The 23,784-nt window shown below is 40.4% G+C and overlaps 1 protein-coding gene across 1 annotated transcript in view; it reads left to right on the top strand.

Moving 5' to 3' along the window:
• Positions 1–21,554, top strand: part of LOC128659989 (gastrula zinc finger protein XlCGF57.1-like) — a 131,170-nt gene extending 109,616 nt beyond the window's left edge. Inside the window, exons 2-3 of the mRNA XM_053713581.1 lie at positions 18,518–18,665; positions 19,494–21,554. Of these exons, the coding sequence (XP_053569556.1) occupies positions 18,647–18,665; positions 19,494–20,938 (1,464 nt within the window). The 5' untranslated portion in view covers positions 18,518–18,646 and the 3' untranslated portion in view covers positions 20,939–21,554. The remainder of the gene's footprint in view (positions 1–18,517; positions 18,666–19,493) is intronic.
• Positions 21,555–23,784: the final 2,230 nt, after the last annotated feature.

The following is a 23,784-nucleotide window of genomic DNA, read 5'->3' as shown; positions in this document are numbered from 1 at the left end:
AATAAATAAATAATTCATGTGATAACCAGACTAGACCTGTATATGAGAACAAACGTCCAGGTATAACCCTCTCATTGTCTCCCAATTGACAAGTTGTACTCATAGTCACACAGAGAAAGGTGACACTCCCACATTAGTATAAATATCTGAGTAACACTCAGTGATATCACAGGAGGAACCAGAGAGACTTCATACTTACAGAGCTTCTGCTAAACGGTAATATGCAAAACCTGACATAAATCTTTATTAACAGCCTCACACTGTTGTGTTTTATATAATATGAAAATAGTGTTCTGTATTTTTTTATGATAAAGATAAAATATTTCACTTTATAAAAGAAACTGAGTTTATATAAAAAAAAACTCAACTGTACTTATTTAATTTGTTTTCTATATTTTTCATGCTATGTAAATGAATGTATTGTTTAGTTTTTCCATTAAAAAGTCCAATTGAATACATAATGATCTATAGCATTTTGTAAAATGAATGTTTGTAACAGAACCAAACAATATTTTGAAGCTTGAGGAGGTCTGACCAATAATACATGTATGGGGGTTCTTCTTGTTATCCAATGAGCAATAGATTTTTAAGTATCAGCCAATTAGAATCCTGTATTTCCCTATAGGTTTATAATTAACTGTAGAGCCCAGATAAACCATTTTCATTTAATATTAGTGTAAAGCTGCTATTTGCTCCAGTAATAAATATCACTCAGTTTATGGCCCTGTTGTATCGGTCTCATCACATTTACTGATCTAATCATAAATATCTTGTGATCTGCATATTATTTTATTTCTAATGAGGTTATTTTGTAATACATTTCTTATTTCTATTAGCTGCACCTGTTTATCATCAGAACGTTTATCCCACTGATCTGTGACTGATTCTTGTTGTTAGTAAAGACCTTAGTAAGTGTATTCTGCACCTTCAGCTGCTGCTGTTTATGTCACATGATCACAGACTTAAAGGGACAGTGTCCCGTACATTTGGTTTTTGCTTAAAAGAACAAGAAAACCCAAATCTATCTCATTATTAAAATATAACATATAATTTTAAACAACTTTCAATTTTACTTCTATTATGATATTTGCTTCATTCTCTAGATATCCTTTATTGAAGCAGCAGCAATGCACTACTGGGAGCTAGCTGAGCACATAAGGTGAGACAATGGCATGAGGCTTGTATGTGGGACCACTAATCAGCACCTTTGCCACAAAGGTCTCGAAGGGAATAAAGCAGATTTTTTAATAGAAGGAAATTGCATAGTTGTTTTGAATTTGAATCATAAAAGTTTAATTTTGCTGTCCCTTTAATGCAAGGGTGCCCAATAGGTAGATCAGGATCTACCAGTAGATCCCGAAGGCACTGTTGGTAGATCACCACCGATGTGATCAAAATTATGTGGTCACGTTACACGATCTCAACACTGGGGCGTGAGTAGAGTATGGTTGCTAGGGATACCGCTTTATCTACCGCAGTGTGTGAGGGGCAGGTCATTAAACAGTCTGATGGTCGGACATTAAAAGTGCTACAGGATTGCATCTTGAGGAATATCGATTTTAACCAATCAATGTGGATGATTTTTGAACGACAACACAATTGGCCAATCAAAAGCATGGTTGAGTGAGTACTCACCCAATGGATATGGCAATATAGTATTGTTAGGAGGGTAAGCGGAGGCTGCTGTGCTCTGCTAAAGGAACAAATCTGATTGACTTCTGGCAAATGAACGTGTTGACCCAGTAAGAAAAATTGTCTGCATGGCGCGCTATTGAGATTTATTTGTGTGAGCCTCACTGGGTCATATCAGGCCAAGCCCAAGGCACAAAGTAATGGGGGTCAGTGGCAGTCATTTGAATGCAGTGTTTTGTAACAAGGCACAAGGGGCTGCTCCTGTTAACCGAATTAAAGTCAGTGCTACTTTTGTCCTCAGGATTAATCTGTTGTATCTTTATGCTTTTGCACATCCATGTGTTGCTAAATCATGCAACCTTAAAGGGATATGAAACACATTTTATTTTTTTCATGATTAAGATATAGAACATGCAACTTTCTAATTTACTGCTATTATCAGTTTTTCTTCATTATCTTTATTTGCGCTACTCATTTAATAAGTAGATCCCAACACAAAAAGTGTGTGTACCCTGCTTTAATGTGTTTCTAATGACTTGTTTTACCGGTGTATAAAATAGTATGGGAAATTTCACCTTTAGGTTTAGTTTTATGTAAAATAACTGTTTGCTGTTTGTAATTTATTTTCATTATCAAATTGTACACAACCTTTTATATTACCTGTTATAAGGAACCAACTCATATATATATATATATATATATATATATATATATATATATAATATATAATTATAATATATAATATATATATATATATATATATATATATTATATATATATATATATAATATATATATATATATATATATATATATATATATCTTCAAGATCCAATAATATGCACTCTCTGGATTTAAATTCAGCAAATTTAATAGGCAGTGACGTTTCGGGGCATTCACCCCTTCCTCAGACAACCAAAAATGTGATACAAACATTGTTAAATACCCAATAGACCCCTCCCCCATTTCAATTGAACCAATCACCCAATAAGAGATGATGTATACAAATCATTAGTCAAACATAAATCGAACAATAATCATCATCAATATTTCATCGTATCTGTGCAATTAATATACCAAATTCAGTAATCATCAGTAGATCATTATGCATCCTATCATAAAGTGAAACCTAAAACTTAACACAGTGACAAATTAAAAAGGGACATGGATCTGTATGAAAAATCACAATAAAACTAAAAATACATACAATAAAATACAATACCATAAGCAGCAGTAGGAATGTCATTCATTTGAAACTCGAATATAGTGCCATATGAGGAATATACCAAACAAAATATAACAGAGCAGTCTCTCTACCAAAAGGAAGCAGCCGCCATTACTTACCATGCTAACTTCAGCGTGTTCGACGGTGGGCGTGGTCACCTTACCAGTTCAATGCAATACATTGCTCATGTGATCAGTAACTGGTCAATCACACAGCCGTGGTTGGGCGTTGTCATGGCAACCCGCATATTACAGATGTACTTATACGCTTATTGCCAAGTTGCCATGGTAACGTCCAAACAAGATATAGACAACATCAGTTATATAGAAAGTGAGCGCTTCAGTTATACAGAAAGTGAACGCTATTCAATCCATCAGAGTCACCTCACTAGTAAAGTAAAGCCATAACTTATTCTTATATGCACCGCGCTAAGATCGGCAGCAAGCGTGATCTCCCATCATGGACATTGGTCAGTCACTGTGTTGTGTCAGGCGCTGTCATGGCAACCATTATCAACAACGCCATGTAAAACGCCTCTAAGCATGACTGATCAGTATGTTGCCATGGCAACGCCAAACACAACACTGGATAGGCTGAGGGATATCGTAACTGGCCACCAATGTAGAAATCCAGCTCACACAGTGTGCCATAGACTCTAAAAATCAGCACTCAACCACAGCCAGATAAAAACACGCTAAACACACATATATAGCTACACCACTAGCGCTCAGCGCGCATCTAACCAATCAGATCACTCCACTGCCTCAACAATTGCACGTACACAAAGCGGTCCACTGTGACATCCCTACAATATACACATACAGGTCACAATTAATCCAAGGAGAGGGGCCCACAACATCAGAGCGCTAAGGCAGCACTAGGGAAATCTATCTGGCCACAATCGATATTAAAATGAAAATATCATATAACACCAATCACTAGCCATTAGCCTAAAAACTGCAGAAATTAAAGAAATATGTCCAAAGGGAGATTGCAAATCATCAGTACACTGTCAATAGCTATAGGGACAAATTGTCTCATAAATAACTGCATCAGGCACATCTCATACAGGCTCAACAACCAAATGGCACTCCTTTCCAATCATACATTCTATCCATATGTGCTAAGTTACCAAAGGCTATATAATATACCCTCATACCTCAAGGAGCATGGCAAGAAAGTAATGGATATGGCGTAGACCTCCAGTGTATCAGTAAGATTAAATGGATTTCACATGTACTCTCACTATATCCCAGAACCGTGGACTCTCAGTAGGGCCAGAGGAGTGAAGGCTCTCAGTAACTAAACGGCATCAACATACAAACATGTTAGAGAAAACAGTGCCAGTCCACATTGGTATTTAATCCGCCAGGTTGAACTGTTTTCAGTCTATGGATCCATTTAGCTTCAACTTGTAGCAGTCTCTTCTTTCTATTCCCCCCTCTTCTTAGAGGTGGCACGGGATCAATTAGGATAAAGCGTAAATCCTTCACTGTATGGTTCATCTGTACAAAGTGGCGTGCCAAAGGTTGTTCCGATACACCCTCTTTTAGTGCAGTTCTAATGGCACTCCTGTGGTTTACCATTCTTTTTTGATATCGTCATCCGTCTTTCCGACGTAGTAAATTCCACATGTGCAGTTCAAAAGATACACCACATATGGTGTGGAACATGTCAGGTGGTGTTGAATTTTGATACACTTGTTCGTGTGTGGGTGATGGAATGTTCTACTTTGGATCATAGAGCTGCATGTTGTGCAACCTAGACATTTGAAACACCCCAATCTCTTAGATTGTAGCCAAGTATCCTTGGTATATGCATGTCTTGGGTCGGTGTTCATAATTAAATCTTGTAGGTTGCGTCCTCTTTTGTAACCCATCCTAGGTGGGGGAATTTCTTTAAATGGTAATTCCCGATCCGATGTCAGTAGGTCCCAATGATCCTTTATTGACGGTCTATACGTAGTGATACAAGTCATGCGTTTATCCTCCAGTTTCTCCTCTCTGGGTGTGAGGAGTGTGTCCCTTTTAGTCTCCTCAGCTATACTATGTGCTTGTTGGATAGCATCACATGTATAACCTCTGGATAGGAATCTGATGGACATCTCATCCAATTGGGTTTTAGCTTTTTCTTGTACAGAGTTGTTTCTCACTACCCTGTATAGTTACTTGAACAGTTTGTAGCTCAGCTCCACTGTCAGGTGCAGGCCAAAAAGGGTGCTGTAATCCCTTTAGTCACAATGAATCCACAGAAGAAGGCAGCACCTTGCAGTATAAAAATATATCTTTATTTCTCCAACATAGGTGTGTCCGGTCCACGGCGTCATCCTTACTTGTGGGATATTCTCTTCCCCAACAGGAAATGGCAAAGAGCCCAGCAAAGCTGGTCACATGATCCCTCCTAGGCTCCGCCTACCCCAGTCATTCTCTTTGCCGTTGTACAGGCAACATCTCCACGGAGATGGCTTAGAGTTTTTTAGTGTTTAACTGTAGTTTTTATTATTCAATCAAGAGTTTGTTATTTTAAAATAGTGCTGGTATGTACTATTTACTCAGAAACAGAAAAGAGATGAAGATTTCTGTTTGTATGAGGAAAATGATTTTAGCACCGTAACTAAAATCCATGGCTGTTCCACACAGGACTGTTGAGAGGAATTAACTTCAGTTGGGGGAACAGTGTGCAGTCTCTTACTGCTTGAGGTATGACACATTCTAACAAGACGATGTAATGCTGGAAGCTGTCATTTTCCCTATGGGATCCGGTAAGCCATGTTTATTAAGATAGTAAATAAGGGCTTCACAAGGGCTTATTAAGACTGTAGACTTTTTCTGGGCTAAATCGATTCATTATTAACACATATTTAGCCTTGAGGAATCATTTATTCTGGGTATTTTGATATGATTATATCGGCAGGCACTGTTTTAGACACCTTATTCTTTAGGGGCTTTCCCTAATCATAGTCAGAGCCTCATTTTCGCGCCGGTATGGCGCACTTGTTTTTGAGGACAGCATGGCATGCAGCTGCATGTGTGTGGAGCTCTGATACATAGAAAAGTCTTTCTGAAGGCATCATTTGGTATCGTATTCCCCTTTGGGCTTGGTTGGGTCTCAGCAAAGCAGATTCCAGGGACTGTAAAGGGGTTAAATATAAAAACGGCTCCGGTTCCGTTATTTTAAGGGTTAAAGCTTCCAAATTTGGTGTGCAATACTTTTAAGGCTTTAAGACACTGTGGTGAAATTTTGGTGAATTTTGAACAATTCCTTCATACTTTTTCGCAATTGCAGTAATAAAGTGTGTTTAGTTTAAAATTTAAAGTGACAGTAACGGTTTTATTTTAAAACGTTTTTTGTGCTTTGTTATCAAGTTTATGCCTGTTTAACATGTCTGATCTACCAGATAGATTGTGTTCTGACTGTGGGGAAAACAAGATTCCTTCTCATTTAACTATATGTATTTTATGTCATAAAAAAATTTAGTAAAAATGATGCCCAAGATGATTCCTCAAGTGAGGGGAGTAAGCATGGTACTGCATCATCCCCTCCTTCGTCTACACCAGTCTTGCCCATACAGGAGGCCCCTAGTACATCTAGTGCGCCAATACTCCTTACTATGCAACATTTAACGGCTGTAATGGATAATTCTATCAAAAACATTTTAGCCAATATGCCCACTTATCAGCGAAAGCGCGACTGCTCTGTTTTAGAAAATTCTGTAGAGCATGAGAACGCTGATGATATGGTTTCTGAAGGGCCCCTACACCAGTCTGAGGGGGCCAGGGAGGTTTTGTCTGAGGGAGAAATTTCAGATTCAGGAAACATTTCTCAACAAGCTGAACCTGATGTGATTACTTTTAAATTTAAGTTGGAACATCTCCGCGCTCTGCCTAAGGAGGTGTTATCCAATTTGGATGATTGTGATTATCTGGTCATTCCAGAACCACTATGTAAAATGGAAAAGTTCTTAGAGGCCCCGGGGCCCCCCGAAGCTTTTCCTATATCCAAGCGGGTGGCGTACATTGTTAGTAAAGAATGGGACAGGCCCGGTATACCTTTAGTACCTCCCCCCATATTTATAAAATTGTTTTCCTATAGTCGACCCCAGAAAGGACTGATGGCAGACAGTCCCCAAGGTCGAGGGGGCGGTTTCTACTCTACACAAGCGCGCCACTATACCCATAGAAGATAGTTGTGCTTTCCAAGATCCTATGGATAAAAAATTAGAAGGTCTGCTAAAGATGTTTGTTCAGCAAGGTTCCCTTCTACAACCAATTGCATGCATTGTCCCTGTCACTGCAGCCGCGTGTTTCTAGTTTGATGAGCTAGGAAAGGCGATTTTTAGTAATTCTTCTTCTTATGAGGAGATTATGGACAGAATTCGTGCTCTTAAATTGGCTAATTCTTTCACCCTAGACGCCACCTTGCAATTGGCTAGGTTAGCGGCGAAAAAATTCTGGGTTTGCTATTGTGGCGCAGAGCGCTTTGGTTAAAATCTTGGGCAGCGGATGCGTCTTCCAAGAACAAATTGCTTGACATTCCTTTCAAGGGGAAAACACTCTTTGGCCCTGACTTGAAAGAGATTATCTCTGATATCACTGGGGGCAAGGGCCACGCCCTTCCTCAGGATAGGTCTTTTCAAGACCAAAAATAAACCTAAGTTTCGTCCCTTTCGCAGAAACGGATCAGCCCCAAGGGCTACGTCCTCTAAGCAGGAAGGTAATACTTCTCAAGCCAATCCAGCCTGGAGACCTATGCAAGGCTGGAATAAAGGAAAGCAGGCCAGGAAACCTGCCACTGCTACCAAGACAGCATGAAATGCGGGCCCCCGATCCGGGACCGGATCTGGTGGGGGGCAGACTCTCTCTCTTCGCTCAGGCTTGGGCAAGAGATGTTCTGGATCCTTGGGCGCTAGAAATAGTCTCCCAAGGTTATTCTCTGGAGTTCAAGGGGCTTCCTCCAAGGGGGAGGTTCCACAGGTCTCAGTTGTCTTCAGACCACATAAGAAGACAGGCATTCTTACATTGGGTAGAAGACCTGCTAAAAATGGGAGTGATTCATCCTGTTCCATTAGGAGAACAAGGGATGGGGTTCTACTCCAATCTGTTCATAGTTCCCAAAAAAAGAGGGAACGTTCAGACCAATCTTAGATCTCAAGATCTTGAACAAGTTTCTCAAGGTTCCATCGTTCAAGATGGAAACCATTCGAACACTTCTTCCTTCCATCCAGGAAGGTCAATTCATGACCAAGGTGGATTTCAAGGATGCGTATCTACATATTCCTATCCACAAGGAACATCATCGGTTCCTAAGGTTTGCATTCCTGGACAAGCATTTCCAGTTCGTGGCGTTTTCTTTCGGATTGGCCACTGCTCCTAGGATTTTCTCATAGGTACTAGGGTCCCTTCTGGCGGTGCTAAGACCAAGGGGCATTGCTGTAGTACCTTACTTGGACGACATTCTGATTCGAGCGTCGTCCCTTCCTCAAGTAAAGGCTCACACGGACATTGTCCTGGCCTTTCTCAGATCTCACGGATGGAAAGTGAACGTGGAAAAGAGTTCTCTATCTCCGTCAACGAGGGTTCCCTTCTTGGGAACTATAATAGACTCCTTAGAAATGAGGATTTTTCTGACAGAAGCCAGAAAAACAAAACTTCTAGACTCTTGTCGGATACTTCATTCCGTTCCTCTTCCTTCCATAGCGCAGTGCATGGAAGTGATAGGTTTGATGGTAGCGGCAATGGACATAGTTCCTTTTGTGCGCATTCATCTAAGACCATTACAACTGTTCATGCTCAGTCAGTGGAATGGGGACTATTCAGACTTGTCTCCGAAGATACAAGTAAATCAGAGGACCAGAGACTCATTCCGTTGGTGGTTGTCCCTGGACAACCTGTCACAAGGGATGACCTTCCGCAGACCAGAGTGGGTCATTGTCACGACCGACGCCAGTCTGATGGGCTGGGGCGCGGTCTGGGGATCCCTGAAAGCTCAGGGTCTTTGGTCTCGGGTAGAATCTCTTCTACCGATAAATATTCTGGAACTGAGAGCGATATTCAATGCTCTCAAAGCTTGGCCTCAGCTAGCGAGGGCCAAGTTCATACATCAACCATCAGGGGGGAACAAGGAGTTCCCTAGCGATGGAAGAAGTGACCAAAATCATTCTATGGGCGGAGTCTCACTCCTGCCACCTGTCTGCTATCCACATCCCAGGAGTGGAAAATTGGGAAGCGGATTTTCTGAGTCGTCAGACATTGCATCCGGGGGAGTGGGAACTCCATCCGGAAATCTTTGCCCAAGTCACTCAACCGTGGGGCATTCCAGACATGGATCTGATGGCCTCTCGTCAGAACTTCAGAGTTCCTTACTACGGGTACAGATCCAGGGATCCCAAGGCGGCTCTAGTGGATGCACTAGTAGCACCTTGGACCTTCAAACTAGCTTATGTGTTCCCGCCGTTTCCTCTCATCCCCAGGCTGGTAGCCAGGATCAATCAGGAGAGGGCGTCGGTGATTTTGATAGCTCCTGCGTGGCCACGCAGGACTTGGTATGCAGATCTGGTGAATATGTCATCGGCTCCACCATGGAAGCTACCTTTGAGAGACCTTCTTGTTCTAGGTCCGTTCGACCCACTCCAGCTGACTGCTTGGAGATTGAACGCTTGATCTTATCAAAGCGAGGGTTCTCAGATTCTGTTATTAATACTCTTGTTCAGGCCTGAAAGCCTGTAACCAGAAAAATTACCACATAATTTGGTATATCTGTTGGTGTGAATCTGCAGGATTCCCTTGGGACAAGGTTAAGATTCCTAAGAGTCTATCCTTCCTTCGAGAAGGATTGGAAAAAGGATTGTCTGCAAGTTCCTTGATGGGACAGATTTCTGCCTTGTCTGTGTTACTTCACAAAAAGCTGGCAGCTGTGCCAGATGTTCTAGCCTTTGTTCAGGCTCTGGTTAGAATCAAGCCTGTTTACAAAATTTTGACTCCTCCTTGGAGTCTCAACCTAGTTCTTTCAGTTCTTCAGGGGGTTCCGTTTGAACCCTTACATTCCGTTGATATTAAGTTATTATCTTGGAAAGTTTTGTTTTTGGTTGCAATTTCTTCTGCTAGAAGAGTTTCAGAATTATCTGCTCTGCAGTGTTCTTCTCCTTATCTGGTGTTCCATGCAGATAAGGTGGTTTTGCGTACTAAACCTGGTTTTCTTCCAAAAGTTGTTTCTAACAAAAACATTAACCAGGAGATAGTTGTGCCTTCTTTGTGTCCTAATCCAGTTTCAAAGAAGGAACGTTTGTTGCACAACTTGGATGTAGTTCGTGCTCTCAAATTTTACTTAGCAGCTACTAAGGATTTCAGACAAACTTTGTCTTTGTTTGTTGTTTATTCTGGTAAACGGAGAGGTCAAAAAGCAACTTCTACCTCTCTCTCCTTCTGGATTAAAAGCATTATCCGATTGGCTTATGAGACTGCCGGACGGCAGCCTCCTGAAAGAATCACAGCTCACTCCACTAGGGCTGTGGCTTCCACATGGGCCTTCAAGAACGAGGCTTCTGTGGATCAGATATGTAAGGCAGCGACTTGGTCTTCACTGCACACTTTTTCTAAATTTTACAAATTTGATACTTTTGCTTCTTCTGAGGCTATTTTTGGGAGAAAGGTTTTGCAAGCCGTGGTGCCTTCCATTTAGGTGACCTGATTTGCTCCCTCCCTTCATCCGTGTCCTAAAGCTTTGGTATTGGTTCCCACAAGTAAGGATGACGCCGTGGACCGGACACACCTATGTTGGAGAAAACAGAATTTATGTTTACCTGATAAATTACTTTCTCCAACGGTGTGTCCGGTCCACGGCCCGCCCTGGTTTTTTTTTTTTTAATCAGGTCTGATAATTTATTTTCTTTAACTACAGTCACCACGGTAACATATGGTTTCTCCTATGCAAATATTCCTCCTTAACGTCGGTCGAATGACTGGGGTAGGCGGAGCCTAGGAGGGATCATGTGACCAGCTTTGCTGGGCTCTTTGCCATTTCCTGTTGGGGAAGAGAATATCCCACAAGTAAGGATGACGCCGTGGACCGGACACACCGTTGGAGAAAGTAATTTATCAGGTAAACATAAATTCTGTTTTCCACATGCTGGAATAAAACAGTGACGTTTCGGGTGGAACACCCTTAATCATGATTAAGGGTGTTCCACCCGAAACGTCACTGTTTTATTCCAGCATGTGGAAATAAAGATATATTTTTATACTGCAAGGTGCTGCCTTCTTCTGTGGATTTATAGTTGTGCTAGAGGTATAGCCCTGATGAGAGATCTCGGATGGCTGCTACTCGCCAACAGGAGTGAATTCCTATCAGTAGGTTTCTGATACATAGTAGTCTCCAATTGACCATTATTCTTGAAGATTCTCAAGTCCAAAAAGTCAATGGACTCTTTGTTTACCACCATCTTAAATTTCACTGGAAAAGGGAGATTGTTGAGGTCCTGTACCCAGTTGTTTACATGTTCTTCTATACCCCTCCACACAAGTACGACATCATCAATGTATCTCATATATTTGATGATTGCGGAACATTCATAAACTTTCATTATCTTGGTCTCATAGTGTTCCATATATGTTTGCGTAGGAGGGGGCCATGTTCGACCCCATGGCGGTCCCAGTGACTTGTTGGTAATAGACTCAAATCTGAAAAAGTTCAGTGTTAAAAATAACTTCAGAATCTTGATGATGTAGTTACTACTGGGTCCCACATATGGGTACCTTTTAATAGAGCATCTTCAACATCCATCATTCCTTCCTGATGTGGGATGATGGTGTACAAACCTGTCACATCCATAGACACCAGGTAGTCATCATCCAAAATATGTTCTGATCGTGAGAGCTGACCCAATACATCCATTGAATCCTTAACATACGATCTCATATGTTGAACCAAAGGTTGGAGAAATGAATCAACCCACTGTGCCAATGGGCTCAACAGGGACCCTCTTGCGGACACAATCGGGCGTCCATGCGGTTTTTCCAAACCCTTGTGTACTTTAGGGAGGGTGTATAGTATGGGACAGATTGGATATGACACTCGCAGCCAATCATATGTATCTTTGTTGATCCAACCTTCCATCATACCTTCAAGTAGAGTTGTCTCAATTAAATCCTGAAATTGGTTAGTGGGATCCCTTGGTAGCGGATGATATACCAGGTTGTCATCCAGCTGTGAGAGGATTTCTTCTCTTTAATCTTTGTAGTTCAGGACCACAATGGCCCCACCTTTATCCGCTTTACGGATCACTATGTTGGGATCTTGTGACAAACTTTTGATCGCCATACGTTCTTCTTTGACTATATTCTGTCTGAATTTTTCTTCCGACATTGTTCCAACATCCTGTAGGACCAATCTTGTATACGTTTGTATACTAGCAGCTGTATGCTGAGGGTCGAATGTGCTCTTATTTTTAAATGTAGTTCTACTGTCTTGTTGTTCCATTTTCTTAAAGTGATCCTTCAGCTTCAAATTTCTTTTAAACTTCTGAATGTCCAACCATGTGTTAAATTCATCTGGTGCTTGAGTAGGGACAAAAGTTAATCCTCTGTTAAGAAGTGTCTGTTCTGCTTCTGTAAGTACCCGATAGATTCAGTACTATATTCTCCTTATTCGTCCACGTCATGGAGGTCTTCCAGCAGGTCCCACTCCTTCTTGGATTTGGTCTTCTTCCTTTTTTCGGTGGCTTAATCTTGTAGTCACCCCTAAAAAATGGGACTGTGGTGTTGAAGGACCCATAATGCATAATGATCTACTGATGATTACTGAATTTTATATATTAATTGCACAGATACGATGAAATATTGATGATAATTACTGTTTGATTTATGTTTGACTAATGATTTGTATACATCATCTCTTATTGGGTGATTGGTTCAATTGAAATGGGGGAGGGGTCTATTGGGTATTTAATAATGTTTGTATCACATTTTTGGTTGTCTGAGGAAGGGGTGAATGCCCAGAAACGTCACTGCCTATTAAATTTGCTGTGTTTAAATCCAGAGAGTGCTTATTATTGGATCTTGATGAATATTTTTTGAGCACCCTGGTCTGGAGTTTTGTTGGCGAGTGAGAGTGCGCTATTTGGTGTTTATTTATTTATTTATTTATATATATATATATATATATATATATATATATATATATATATATAGTAAGCAATTTCCAGTTCAGCCCACCAGTAGCCAACTCGCCTGGGTGCAATAATATACCATGAAATAGAAAACAAGAGAATGCACTCTCTGGACTTTTCCACAAAAAAACCAGACGGAACCAAAAGAACAGACGGAATTAATTATACCCAAACCCAAAAGGGACGCTAGTGACAAGCTCATTATGTCTACCACTTTCACTCCAGTGACAAAAAATATTGGCCAAATTCTCCGACAACACTGGCCAATTATGTCTTCAGACCCAAAACTCACATTTACCCATAATCTACAACCTATGGTTGGGTTTAAGAGGGGAACTAATCTCAAAGACCTTCTGGTGAAAACGGACCCCAAACAGTGTTATTCGACTGGGATGAAAAGGAATATAAAGGGCTCCTATCGCTGTTTGGGCTGTACAACGTGCAATGGCCTAGTGGGTACCAAAGTTTTCCATCACCCACACACCAATCGAACATTCTCTATTCGGCACTCCATAACGTGTACCACCACTCACGTTATATATTTATTGTTTTGTCCATGTTCCTGTTTTTACATAGGGAAGACCTCTGGCACACTCCGTGAGCGTATGGCCAATCATCGCCACGCCATAAGGACAGCACTTAAAAACGGCGATTCCGAACAGCCAGTAGCGCGACACTGCGCTAACAAGGGACATTCAGTGTCTTCCATCCGCTATATTCTAATCGACCACATACCCCCATTGGATCGGGGGGGGGCGACCGGAACAAGCAACTCCTGAAACGAGAGGCCCAGTGGATGTTCAGATTAGGCACAATACAACCGGGTGGCCTGAACACCATGCCGGACTTTAAGAGCATCATGTGATTAACAACTGGGGTGCCACATACTTGGGGTATGCCAGGTGGACATTGTGGCTCCGTTTTGGCACACATTCCATTTTCCCCTAGTTGTAGGGGCAAGTGTTGTGCGCCTAACGGCATGGTTTAGGGGGGACATCTGTCTCCACCTTCTCTGTGGAAGCCTGGTCCGCCGTGAGCCATTACCCATTGCCTTAACATGCACCACCAGTCCTAAAAACGGACACAAAAAAATAACCACATCCACTTGGATAAATTCCAGAGGTGGACAGTATCTATATGAGCTATATATCTCCATGACCATTATCATTATTATCTTTTCTCACATATCCCTGTTTGCTTTTTGCAATTATACTTGAGGCTAGAATTCTAAAATAAGGTTTCCCCCCTCATATGATTGTTGGCACAGATATCCACACTTTGGCCGTTGCAAGCCATAACACCCTAATGGCCAAAATTTAATTCATACGAAAATTGTGCCCCAACGTAACAGCAGCTTAACAGCACAGCCCTACAATATTATTATATATATTCCTTCTTCTGTATACTGCTCTAATTTGATATATTCATTTGTTTGCACATTCAGTGTAGCATTACACATGCCTACCGCCACTCTGCTTTAATATACTGGCGATACATTGTAAGTCACAGCATTCACATTTGCAACATTATACTTGCTTTATATTTACAACTTGCCATTCCAATCACTTGTACTGTCATATGGTTCAATTTTTATTTTTTTATTTTTTAATGATTATTCTTTTATATATATAACATGACCGTATATAACTTGAGTGCACGCTATTTTTGACACTAAGAAAATTGTTGTCTCATTCAGCTGGCATACCATTGCAAATTTAACATAGGTTATGGCACTTTTTGGTAATCTGAATTGTATGTGATTACCATAGTTACTGTCTCCATGCCGACCGGATGTAGCAACATTTGACAATGTATATCTATCACAAATTTTTAAGCACTTATTATAATGTGGCACACTTTTGCTATATGAAGTCCCCTATATTAGTATGTCACTTTAATACGTTTAAAATTGTAGAGTGCACAACTTTATCATTAATTTTACGTTTTGTTTGTTGAATCCGTAAACCGGAAGTGAGGTAACACAACTTCCGGTTTCGGATAGCACTGTGGAACGCAATATGCGTTCCAAACTCGAAAAATTGGCGCACTTTTCCTTTGGAGAGACACTAAGGTTGATGTGATGTAATTGATATGTAACACTATAAATGAGTTGAATTTTGTTTGTTTTGCATGCTGATGAAGGGGTTGTGAACCCCGAAAACGTTCCATTAAATTGTTTTTTTGTGGAAAAGTCCTGAGAGTGCATTCTCTTGTTTTATATATATATATATATATATATATATATATATATATATATATATATATATGAGTTCACATTATATAAAAATATGAGTCTGTTATTGGCTGATAACTGTCACATGGTAACATGCAGAACTGCATTTATCAGAAAACAATCTACTTCTCTTTTTAAATTTATAGTACATTTTATTGCATTGTATTTTTATTATGCATCTGTGGTTTTGTAATTCTATATGTTATGGTCCTTTTAAATGGACTGAACTTGTCAAAAAGTATATCTCATTATGTTATTACTCTATGTAAACACAAACACTTCCTTTTCTTTTCTATATCTAAGATACCAATTGAAATGAACATTTTAGTGCCTATCTCTCTCATACCCAATGGCAGTGTGATTTAAGACAACACAGTATTGACCAAGAGAAGTTAAAGGACAGGGGGTGGAGCACATGACAAATACAAAATGTCTGACAGTGAGAATTAGTAGGAAGTAAAAAACCCATATTGCAGTATCCAATTCTATAATATAAAAGGCCAAATGTGTTTGTCCGAAGCTGTCATGCGCAGTAGAGACAGCATGAGGACAAACACACTTGGCCTTTTTGAGTCCCTAACTGATCTGCGGCAGAAGTGGGCGTTGCCAGCCTGAAGGGGGCGTGGCTGCGAGATAGAGAGGGGGGAGAGAGAGGGGTGGGGGGGGGGAGAGAGAGGGGTGGGGGGGGGAGAGAGAGAGGGGTGGGGGGGGGAGAGAGAGGGGTGGGGGGGAGAGAGAGAGAGGGGTGGGGGAAAGAGTGGGGGGGAGAGAGAGTGGGGGGAGAGTGAGAGAGCAAAAGAGAGGGGGGAGAGAGAGCGCAAAATAGAGGGGGAGAGAGCACAAAAGAGGGGGGAGATAGAGAGCAAAAGAGAGGGGGGAGAGAGCGCAAAAGAGAGAGGGGGGAGAGAGAGCGCAAAAGAGAGGGGGAGAGAGAGCAAAAAAGAGGGGGAGATAGAGAGAGCAAAAGAGAGGGGGGAGAGAGAGCAAAAGAGAGGGGGGAGAGAGCAAAAGAGAGGGGGGGAGAGAGCAAAAGAGAGGGGGGAGAGAGCGCAAAAGAGAGGGGGGGGAGAGAGCGCAAAAGAGAGGGGGAGAGAGAGCGCAAAAGAGAGGGAGGAGAGAGCGCAAAAGAGAGGGGGGAGAGAGAGCGCAAAAGATAGGGGGAGAGAGAGCACGCAAAAGATAGGGGGAGAGAGAGAGCGCAAAAGATAGGGGGAGAGAGAGCGCAAAAGATAGGGGGGGAGAGAGAGCGCAAAAGAGAGGGGGGTGAGGGAGCGCAAAAGAGAGGGGGGGAGAGAGAGCGCAAAAGAGAGGGGGGAGAGAGAGCGCAAAAGAGAGGGGGGAGAGCGCAAAAGAGAGGGGGAGAGTGCACAAACGAGGGGGGAGATAGAGAGAGCAAAAGAGAGGGGGGAGAGAGAGCAAAAGAGAGGGGGGAGAGAGCGCAAAAGAGAGGGGGGAGAGAGCGCAAAAGAGAGGGGGGAGAGAGAGCGCAAAAGAGAGGGGGGAGAGAGAGCGCAAAAGATAGGGGGAGAGAGAGCACGCAAAAGAGAGGGGGAGAGAGAGCACGCAAAAGAGAGGGGGAGAGAGTAAAAGATAGGGGGAGAGAGAGAGCGCAAAAGATAGGGGGAGAGAGAGAGCGCAAAAGATAGGGGGAGAGAGAGCGCAAAAGAGAGGGGGGGAGAGAGAGAGCGCAAAAGAGAGGGGGGGAGAGAGAGAGAGCAAAAGAGGGGAGAGAGAGCGCGCAAAAGAGAGGGGGGAGAGAGCGCAAAAGAGAGGGGGAGAGAGCGCAAAAGAGAGGGGGGAGGGAGCGCAAAAGAGAGGGGGGAGAGCGCAAAAGAGAGGGAAGGAGAGAGCGCAAAAGAGGGGGGAGAGAGAGCACAAAAGAGAGGGGGGAGAGAGCACAAAAGAGAGGGGGGAGAGAGCGCAAAAGAGATGGGGGAGAGAGAGCACAAAAGAGAGGGGGGAGAGAGAGCACAAAAGAGAGGGGGGAGAGAGAGCACAAAAGAGAAGGGGGAGAGAGAGCACAAAAGAGAGGGGGGAGAGAGCACAAAAGAGAGGGGGAGAGAGCGCAAAAGAGAGGGGGGAGAGAGTGCAAAAGAGATGGGGAGAGAGAGAGCGCAAAAGAGGGGGAGAGAGAAAGCACAACAGAGAGAGGGGGATAGAGAGAGCGCAAAAGAAAGGGGGGAGAGAGAGCGCAAAAGAGAGGGGGAGAGAGAGAGCGCAAAAGAGAGGGGGAGAGAGAGAGTGCAAAAGAGAGGGGGGAGAGAGAGAGCACAAAAGAGGGGGGGAGATAGAGCGCACAAAAGAGAGGGGGGAGAGAGGGAGCTCAAAAGAGGGGGAGAGAGCAAAAGAGAGGGGGGGAGAGAGAGAGCAAAAGAGAGGGGGAGGGAGAGAGTGCAAGGGGTGGGACTGCTGTATCTAAGCTTCTGCAGACTGCCTCTTTATCTCAGATCTTTTGACAGACTTGCATTTCAGGACATTTGTGCTGACTCCTAAATAACTCCACGTGCATGAGCACAATATTATTTATATGAAACACATGAACTAACACCCTCTAGCTGTGAAAAAATGTCAAATGCATTTAGATAAGAGGCAGCCTTCTAGGGCTTAGAAATTGGCATAGGAGCCTCCTAGTATTAGCATTCAACTAAGAATACCAAGAGAACAAAGCGAAGTTGATGATGATAAAAGTAAATTAGAAAGTTGTTTAAAATGACATGCCCTATCTGAATAATCGATTAATTTGGACTTTAATGTCCCTTTAAGGGGCAATTATAACACACTGTGGGGCCCATTTATCAAGCTCTGTATGGAGCTTGAGGGCCCGTGTTTCTGACGAGCCTGCAGACTCGCCAGAAACACAAGTTTTGAAGCAGCGGTCTAAAGAACGCTGCTCCATAACCTGTCCGCCTGCTTCGAGGAGGCGGACAGACAATGCTGCAATTCAACCTGATCGAATATGATCGGGTTGATTGACAACCCCCTGCTAGTGGCCGCAAATCTGCAGGGGGTGGTGTTGCACCAGCAGTTCACAAGAGCTGCTGGTGCAATGCTGAATGCGGAGAGCGTATTGGTCTTTCATAATTAGGCCCCACAGTGTTAACTGTACTAAATGCTTGTGGTAAATCAATATCACATATGTAATAACCTAAACAGCTGATCTGTATCACATGAATTGTTATGCGTGCCTTTAATTATACCATACATACAGTTAATCAGAACCATTATTTATTATTATCCCTTTAAACCATTTAATATACGTTTTACAGACACGGCCAGGGCACTGCGTAATCTGTTGGCGCTCTACAAATAACCAATAATAATATCAGGTATTGATGTAACTGGAGTGAATAAGGGAACCTTCTTCCTGAGCATAGACATTGGAGCCTGTTATCAGCATGAACTCATATGTGTTAGGTGAGTAAAATAGATATTATGCTGACTTTTATTACTGGGAAATAGACCATTTATTAAACAAATATAAACTATTATATTTATATCTGCGTCTTTAAGAACATTTGTGTCAGTGACAGTTATAAAAAAGGAACAACTCCCATTGGGATGAGGATTAATGTAAAAATACTACTCCCCCCTCTGTCCTTTTAGACAGATCATGTCTAACAACTGCCTAACCTCACCCCCAGACTTCTGTACTCAGAACACTGGCAACTCCACCTTCCCCTGCCCTCGCTCATGGAACTCCCATAACTACACTTAAATAACTACGTTGTTCCCAGTGAGTGTTCCCCACCCCAGAACCGCCCCTGATTTGTGTGCTTAATTTTGCAGTAAATACTATTAAACTAATAAAGTTTATGGCTGTTTATATAAAATAAACAACCACAGCTGAAAGCTTCAAAGTATTGTAAAATCACTGCTTCTTACCCTCTCAAAACATGTCAAACTGATCTGTGATGATTAAGACATCATGTTCTCACCCAACTTTTTGTGCATGAGCCGTGCAGGACTGTATGTGCGCTTGCTTGTGCAATGTAAAATGAGGATGGTGGATGCCACTTCTCTTGCCCAGAATACAGATGTACTTGTTCCCTTGCTGAGAACATTATGCAAAAAATGTTGTCATCATTTTTTAATTTGTGATTTAAAGGTAAATAAATGTAAAAATGAAAACAAAATGAAAGAAATTGTGTTGCGTATTAAAGAATATTACTTTTTTTTTTAAATGGATTATATTATAAAGAATAAATATTGTTATTTTTCTTTATTTCATTTCTTTTTATGTAGACAAACACGTGAATAGTTCATTCACTAATGACTATTCACAAACATTGGGGAAATCACAGCAGATATTTATAGAAGATGGTGAATTGTCAGGAACTGGGCAGCAATCATTATGTACAGAGAGTAATTTAGTCATCAAACAAGAGGACAAGATTTATGACTTATCTAGTGAAATGATTATCCCTGAGGATAAACCACAAACATTTACTGAGTTTTCAAAAAATATTAAAGAAGAGAATAGTCTACAGTCTAGCCAAATGATTCATACAAAGGAGAAACATTTCAAATGTACAGAATATGAGAAAAGCTTTAGACATAAGTCTCATCTACTAGAACACCACAACATTTACACAGATGAGAAGCCAAACACATGTACTGAGGGTGTGAAATGTTTTATACAAATGACAAAACGTATAGCTCATGAAAGGACCCAACCAGGGGAGACACTATTTATCTGTACAGAGTGTGGAAAAAGTTTTACACGAATGCATAATCTAAAAACTCATGAAAGGATTCACACAGGAGAAAAGCCTTTCACATGTACAGAGTGTGGAAAAGGTTTTACACAAAAGATTCATCTGAAAATTCATGAAATGATTCACACAGGGGAAAAGCCTTTCACATGTACAGAGTGTGGAAAAAGTTTTACACTAATGGATAATCTGAAAATTCATGTAAGAAGTCACACAGGAGAAAAGCCTTTCACATGTACAGAGTGTGGAAAAAGTTTTACACAAAAGGGTGATCTGAAAAAGCATGAATGGCATCACACAGGGGAAAAGCCTTTCACATGTAAAGAATGTGGAAAATGTTTTACACGAATGAATAATCTGAAAATTCATGAAAGGAGTCACACAGGGGACAAGCCTTTCACATTTACAGAGTGTGGATATCGTTTTACAGAAATAAGTGATCTGAAAAGTCATAAAAGGAGTCACACAGGAGAAAAGTCTTTCACATGTACAGAGTGTGGAAAATGTTTTACAGGAAAGAGTAATCTGAAATATCATGAAATGATTCACACTGGAGAAAGGCCTTTTACATGTACAGAGTGTGGAAAAAGTTTTACACAAATAAGTGGTCTTAAAACTCATGAAATGAGTCACACAGGGGAAAAGCCATTCACATGTACAGAGTGTGGAAAAGGTTTTACACAAATAAGTAGTATGAAAAGTCATGAAAGGATTCACACCGGGGAAAAGCCTTTCACATGTACAGAGTGTGGAAAATGTTTTACAGAAAAAAGTACTCTGAGAAGACATGAAAGGATTCACACAGGGGAAAAGCCTTTCACATGTTCAGAGTGTAGAAAAAGTTTTACAGATAAGGGTAATCTGAGAAAACATGAAAGGATTCACAAGGGAAGAAAGCTTTCACATGTTTTGAAAGTGAAAAAAGTTTTATTGAAATCAGGTATCGCAAAACACAAAATATTTACACACAAATAAACTTTATATACACAGTGTACAAACCTTTTAACAATTATCCTAAAGAGGGCAAACTCTCTAAATAGAAGCATCAAATGAGATATTATTGTAAATAATAGTTACTAAATCCCAGTTATAAAAGCCCCAGATTGGAAGTGCTCTCTTGCTGTCCTTTGTGCCTTAGTTTCTCTCATATAAATGTGATAGAATCCAAACACCACACAGGAATATACAAATCTGTCCTCATACTGACCAGTTTACACAACCATTCACCACCAAAGCACCCCCAGTGTTGTTTATTAATATGCCAGTGTTAGGAGTTGTACGTTCGGTTTACATAGAGGAGAAAATAATTACATTTACAGAATAAAAGAATCTTCATATGAATATAGAGTGTTAGACAATAATATAAACAAGAACATCAGTCTCAAATGATTGACATCTGGGAGATATATTTAATGTGCACATCATGTGGATAAACCTTTTCTTATAGCAATAGATGCTTAGCATTGTACATGTTATATACCAGAGGAATTACTGTGGGAAAACTGATTTTATTTAATGAGACACAATATCAGTAACCGGTACATACGTGATCATAATCAGTTTATTTTAAATGGCTACTATAACTAAATGGGACATTATATGTCTAATAAATCCCTTTGTATCAAGAGCACAAGTGTGCATATATCATGTAATGCTCTATTTGACTATATATATATATATATATATATATATATATATATATATATATATATATATATATATATATATATATGATGATATGTAATGGTTTTTCCTGCAAATAAAAAGTGATTGTAATCCAGACCAGTATTTTGTGTTTTTTGTATAATTAAAAACACAATATCACATAATAATTAGGAATATATCATCAAAGACAGAAGCCAAAACTGACAGTGAAAATTAAACACTGATAATTCAGATACAGCAGCAATTTTACCCAACTTTCCAATTCACTTTTATTATCTAATTTGCTTTGTTCTTTTGGTATCCTTTGTTATAGAGTAAACCTAGGAGGCTGATATTATATGAGCTTAGGGGCGTGCACGTGTATTTAGCAGTCTGTGCAGCAGTGTTTGTAACTATGTATAACAACTATAAATGTTGTTGCAAACTGCTGTCTGAAGATATGTGCACGCTCCTGAGTTCACCTAGAATTACTCTTTAACAAAGGATACTAAGAGAACTAAGTACAAATGATAATATAAGTAAATTGGAAAGTTGTTTGAAACGTCATGTTCTATCCAATCCATTTGTTTAATTTTGACTTTACTGTCCATTTTAACAGTACATAAAACAATATCAAATTAACCCCCGACCTTCACCAACCCAGATTATTAATCACCAGCAGGACTTTATACACAGACATTTTCTGTTACTTAAATCATACTTAAAGGAAATTACACTTTCATGATTCAAATTGAATGTGTAATTTTATGACACTTTTAATTTAACTTCTGTTATCAGACTTATGCACTACTGGGATCTGACTGGTGGCTACACGCATGTGCCTCTTGTCATTGGTTCATCAGATATGCTCAGCTAGCTCCCAGTAGTACATTGCTGCTCTATAGCTGACTTTGCTTGCAGGAGTTAAAGGGACAGTCTACACCTTATTATATATGTAATAGTGAAAGACAGCACCTTTTTTCCTTCTGGGGCACAGGAAAGGGGTAGCCAGACCCCAATATATATTCAAAAGAAGTAGTTTTCCAGCCTCCAGTTAAATTTTAAAAAGACCTTTATTAATTTCTTACAGGGTCCATCAAATCAACAACGTTTCAAACCTATACCAGGTTCTTAATCATGTCTATTGAATAGTATACAGGTGTGTCTTTTATACCTGTCCAACTTCTATCAGATTACACAGTGGTGCCATCTTGTGGTTAAAAGTTAAAATTACATGTGATAAATACATTTTTAGATTTTTTTGTTCTGCTACTACAGATATATGCTACAATTTTAGAAAAATAATGACCATTCAAAATCTTTGTTAAGACCTTCGGGTATCATTGTATTTAATTTATTTATCCAATACATCTCCCTTCTTTTAAGCAATTGGTCCCTGTCACCTCCCCTCCTGGGTCTGTCAACTTGTTCAATGACTTGAAATCTAAGTTGACTGATGTTATGACCCATGGAGAGGAAGTGACAGGAAACAGAAGCTTCTATGTTTTTGTTTCTGATGTTAGATTTGTGTTCAGTGATTCTAGTTCTTACTTCCCTACTTGTTTCTCCTATATCAATTCTGGCACACGGACATTTGATGAGATATATAGCGTATGTGCTTCTGCATGTCAGATATTTCTTTATTGGGTATTTAGTTCCCTTAATGGGATGAACAAATTCCTTCCCTTTTATTATCGAACTGCAGTGGCTACAATGTAAGCAAGGATAACAACCTCTATTATCAGATCCTATTGTTGTTTGTAATTTTTTTATTTTACTACCTATATCTGCTCTTACCAATAAGTCTCTCAAATTCTTAGTTTTTTTATAAGCTACCATAGGTATATTTTTAAAATCCTCTACCTGGGGGTTACAATCTCTGAGTATGTGCCAGTGTTTATTTATAATGTGTGATATTTTTGTTCCTAGAGAATTGTATTGAGTAACAAATATCATTCTGTTTTCTTTTGTCTTCTTTTTTTATATTATCTTCTTTATTTTTAAAGTATTCTAATTGTTTTGTAATTAATTCTTCTGGATACCCTCTTCTTTTAAATTTTTCTGACATTTCTGTTAATCTTATGTCACATTTCTTTTCATCAGTCACTATTCTTTTCACTCTTTTAAATTGGCCTTGGGGTATTGCTTCTATTGTCTTTTTTGAATGGAAGCTGTCA

Source organism: Bombina bombina, chromosome 5 (genome assembly GCF_027579735.1).
Source record: "Bombina bombina isolate aBomBom1 chromosome 5, aBomBom1.pri, whole genome shotgun sequence".
NCBI classification, from domain to species: Eukaryota; Metazoa; Chordata; class Amphibia; order Anura; family Bombinatoridae; genus Bombina; species Bombina bombina.
This window is presented reverse-complemented; position numbering and strand designations above follow the sequence as displayed.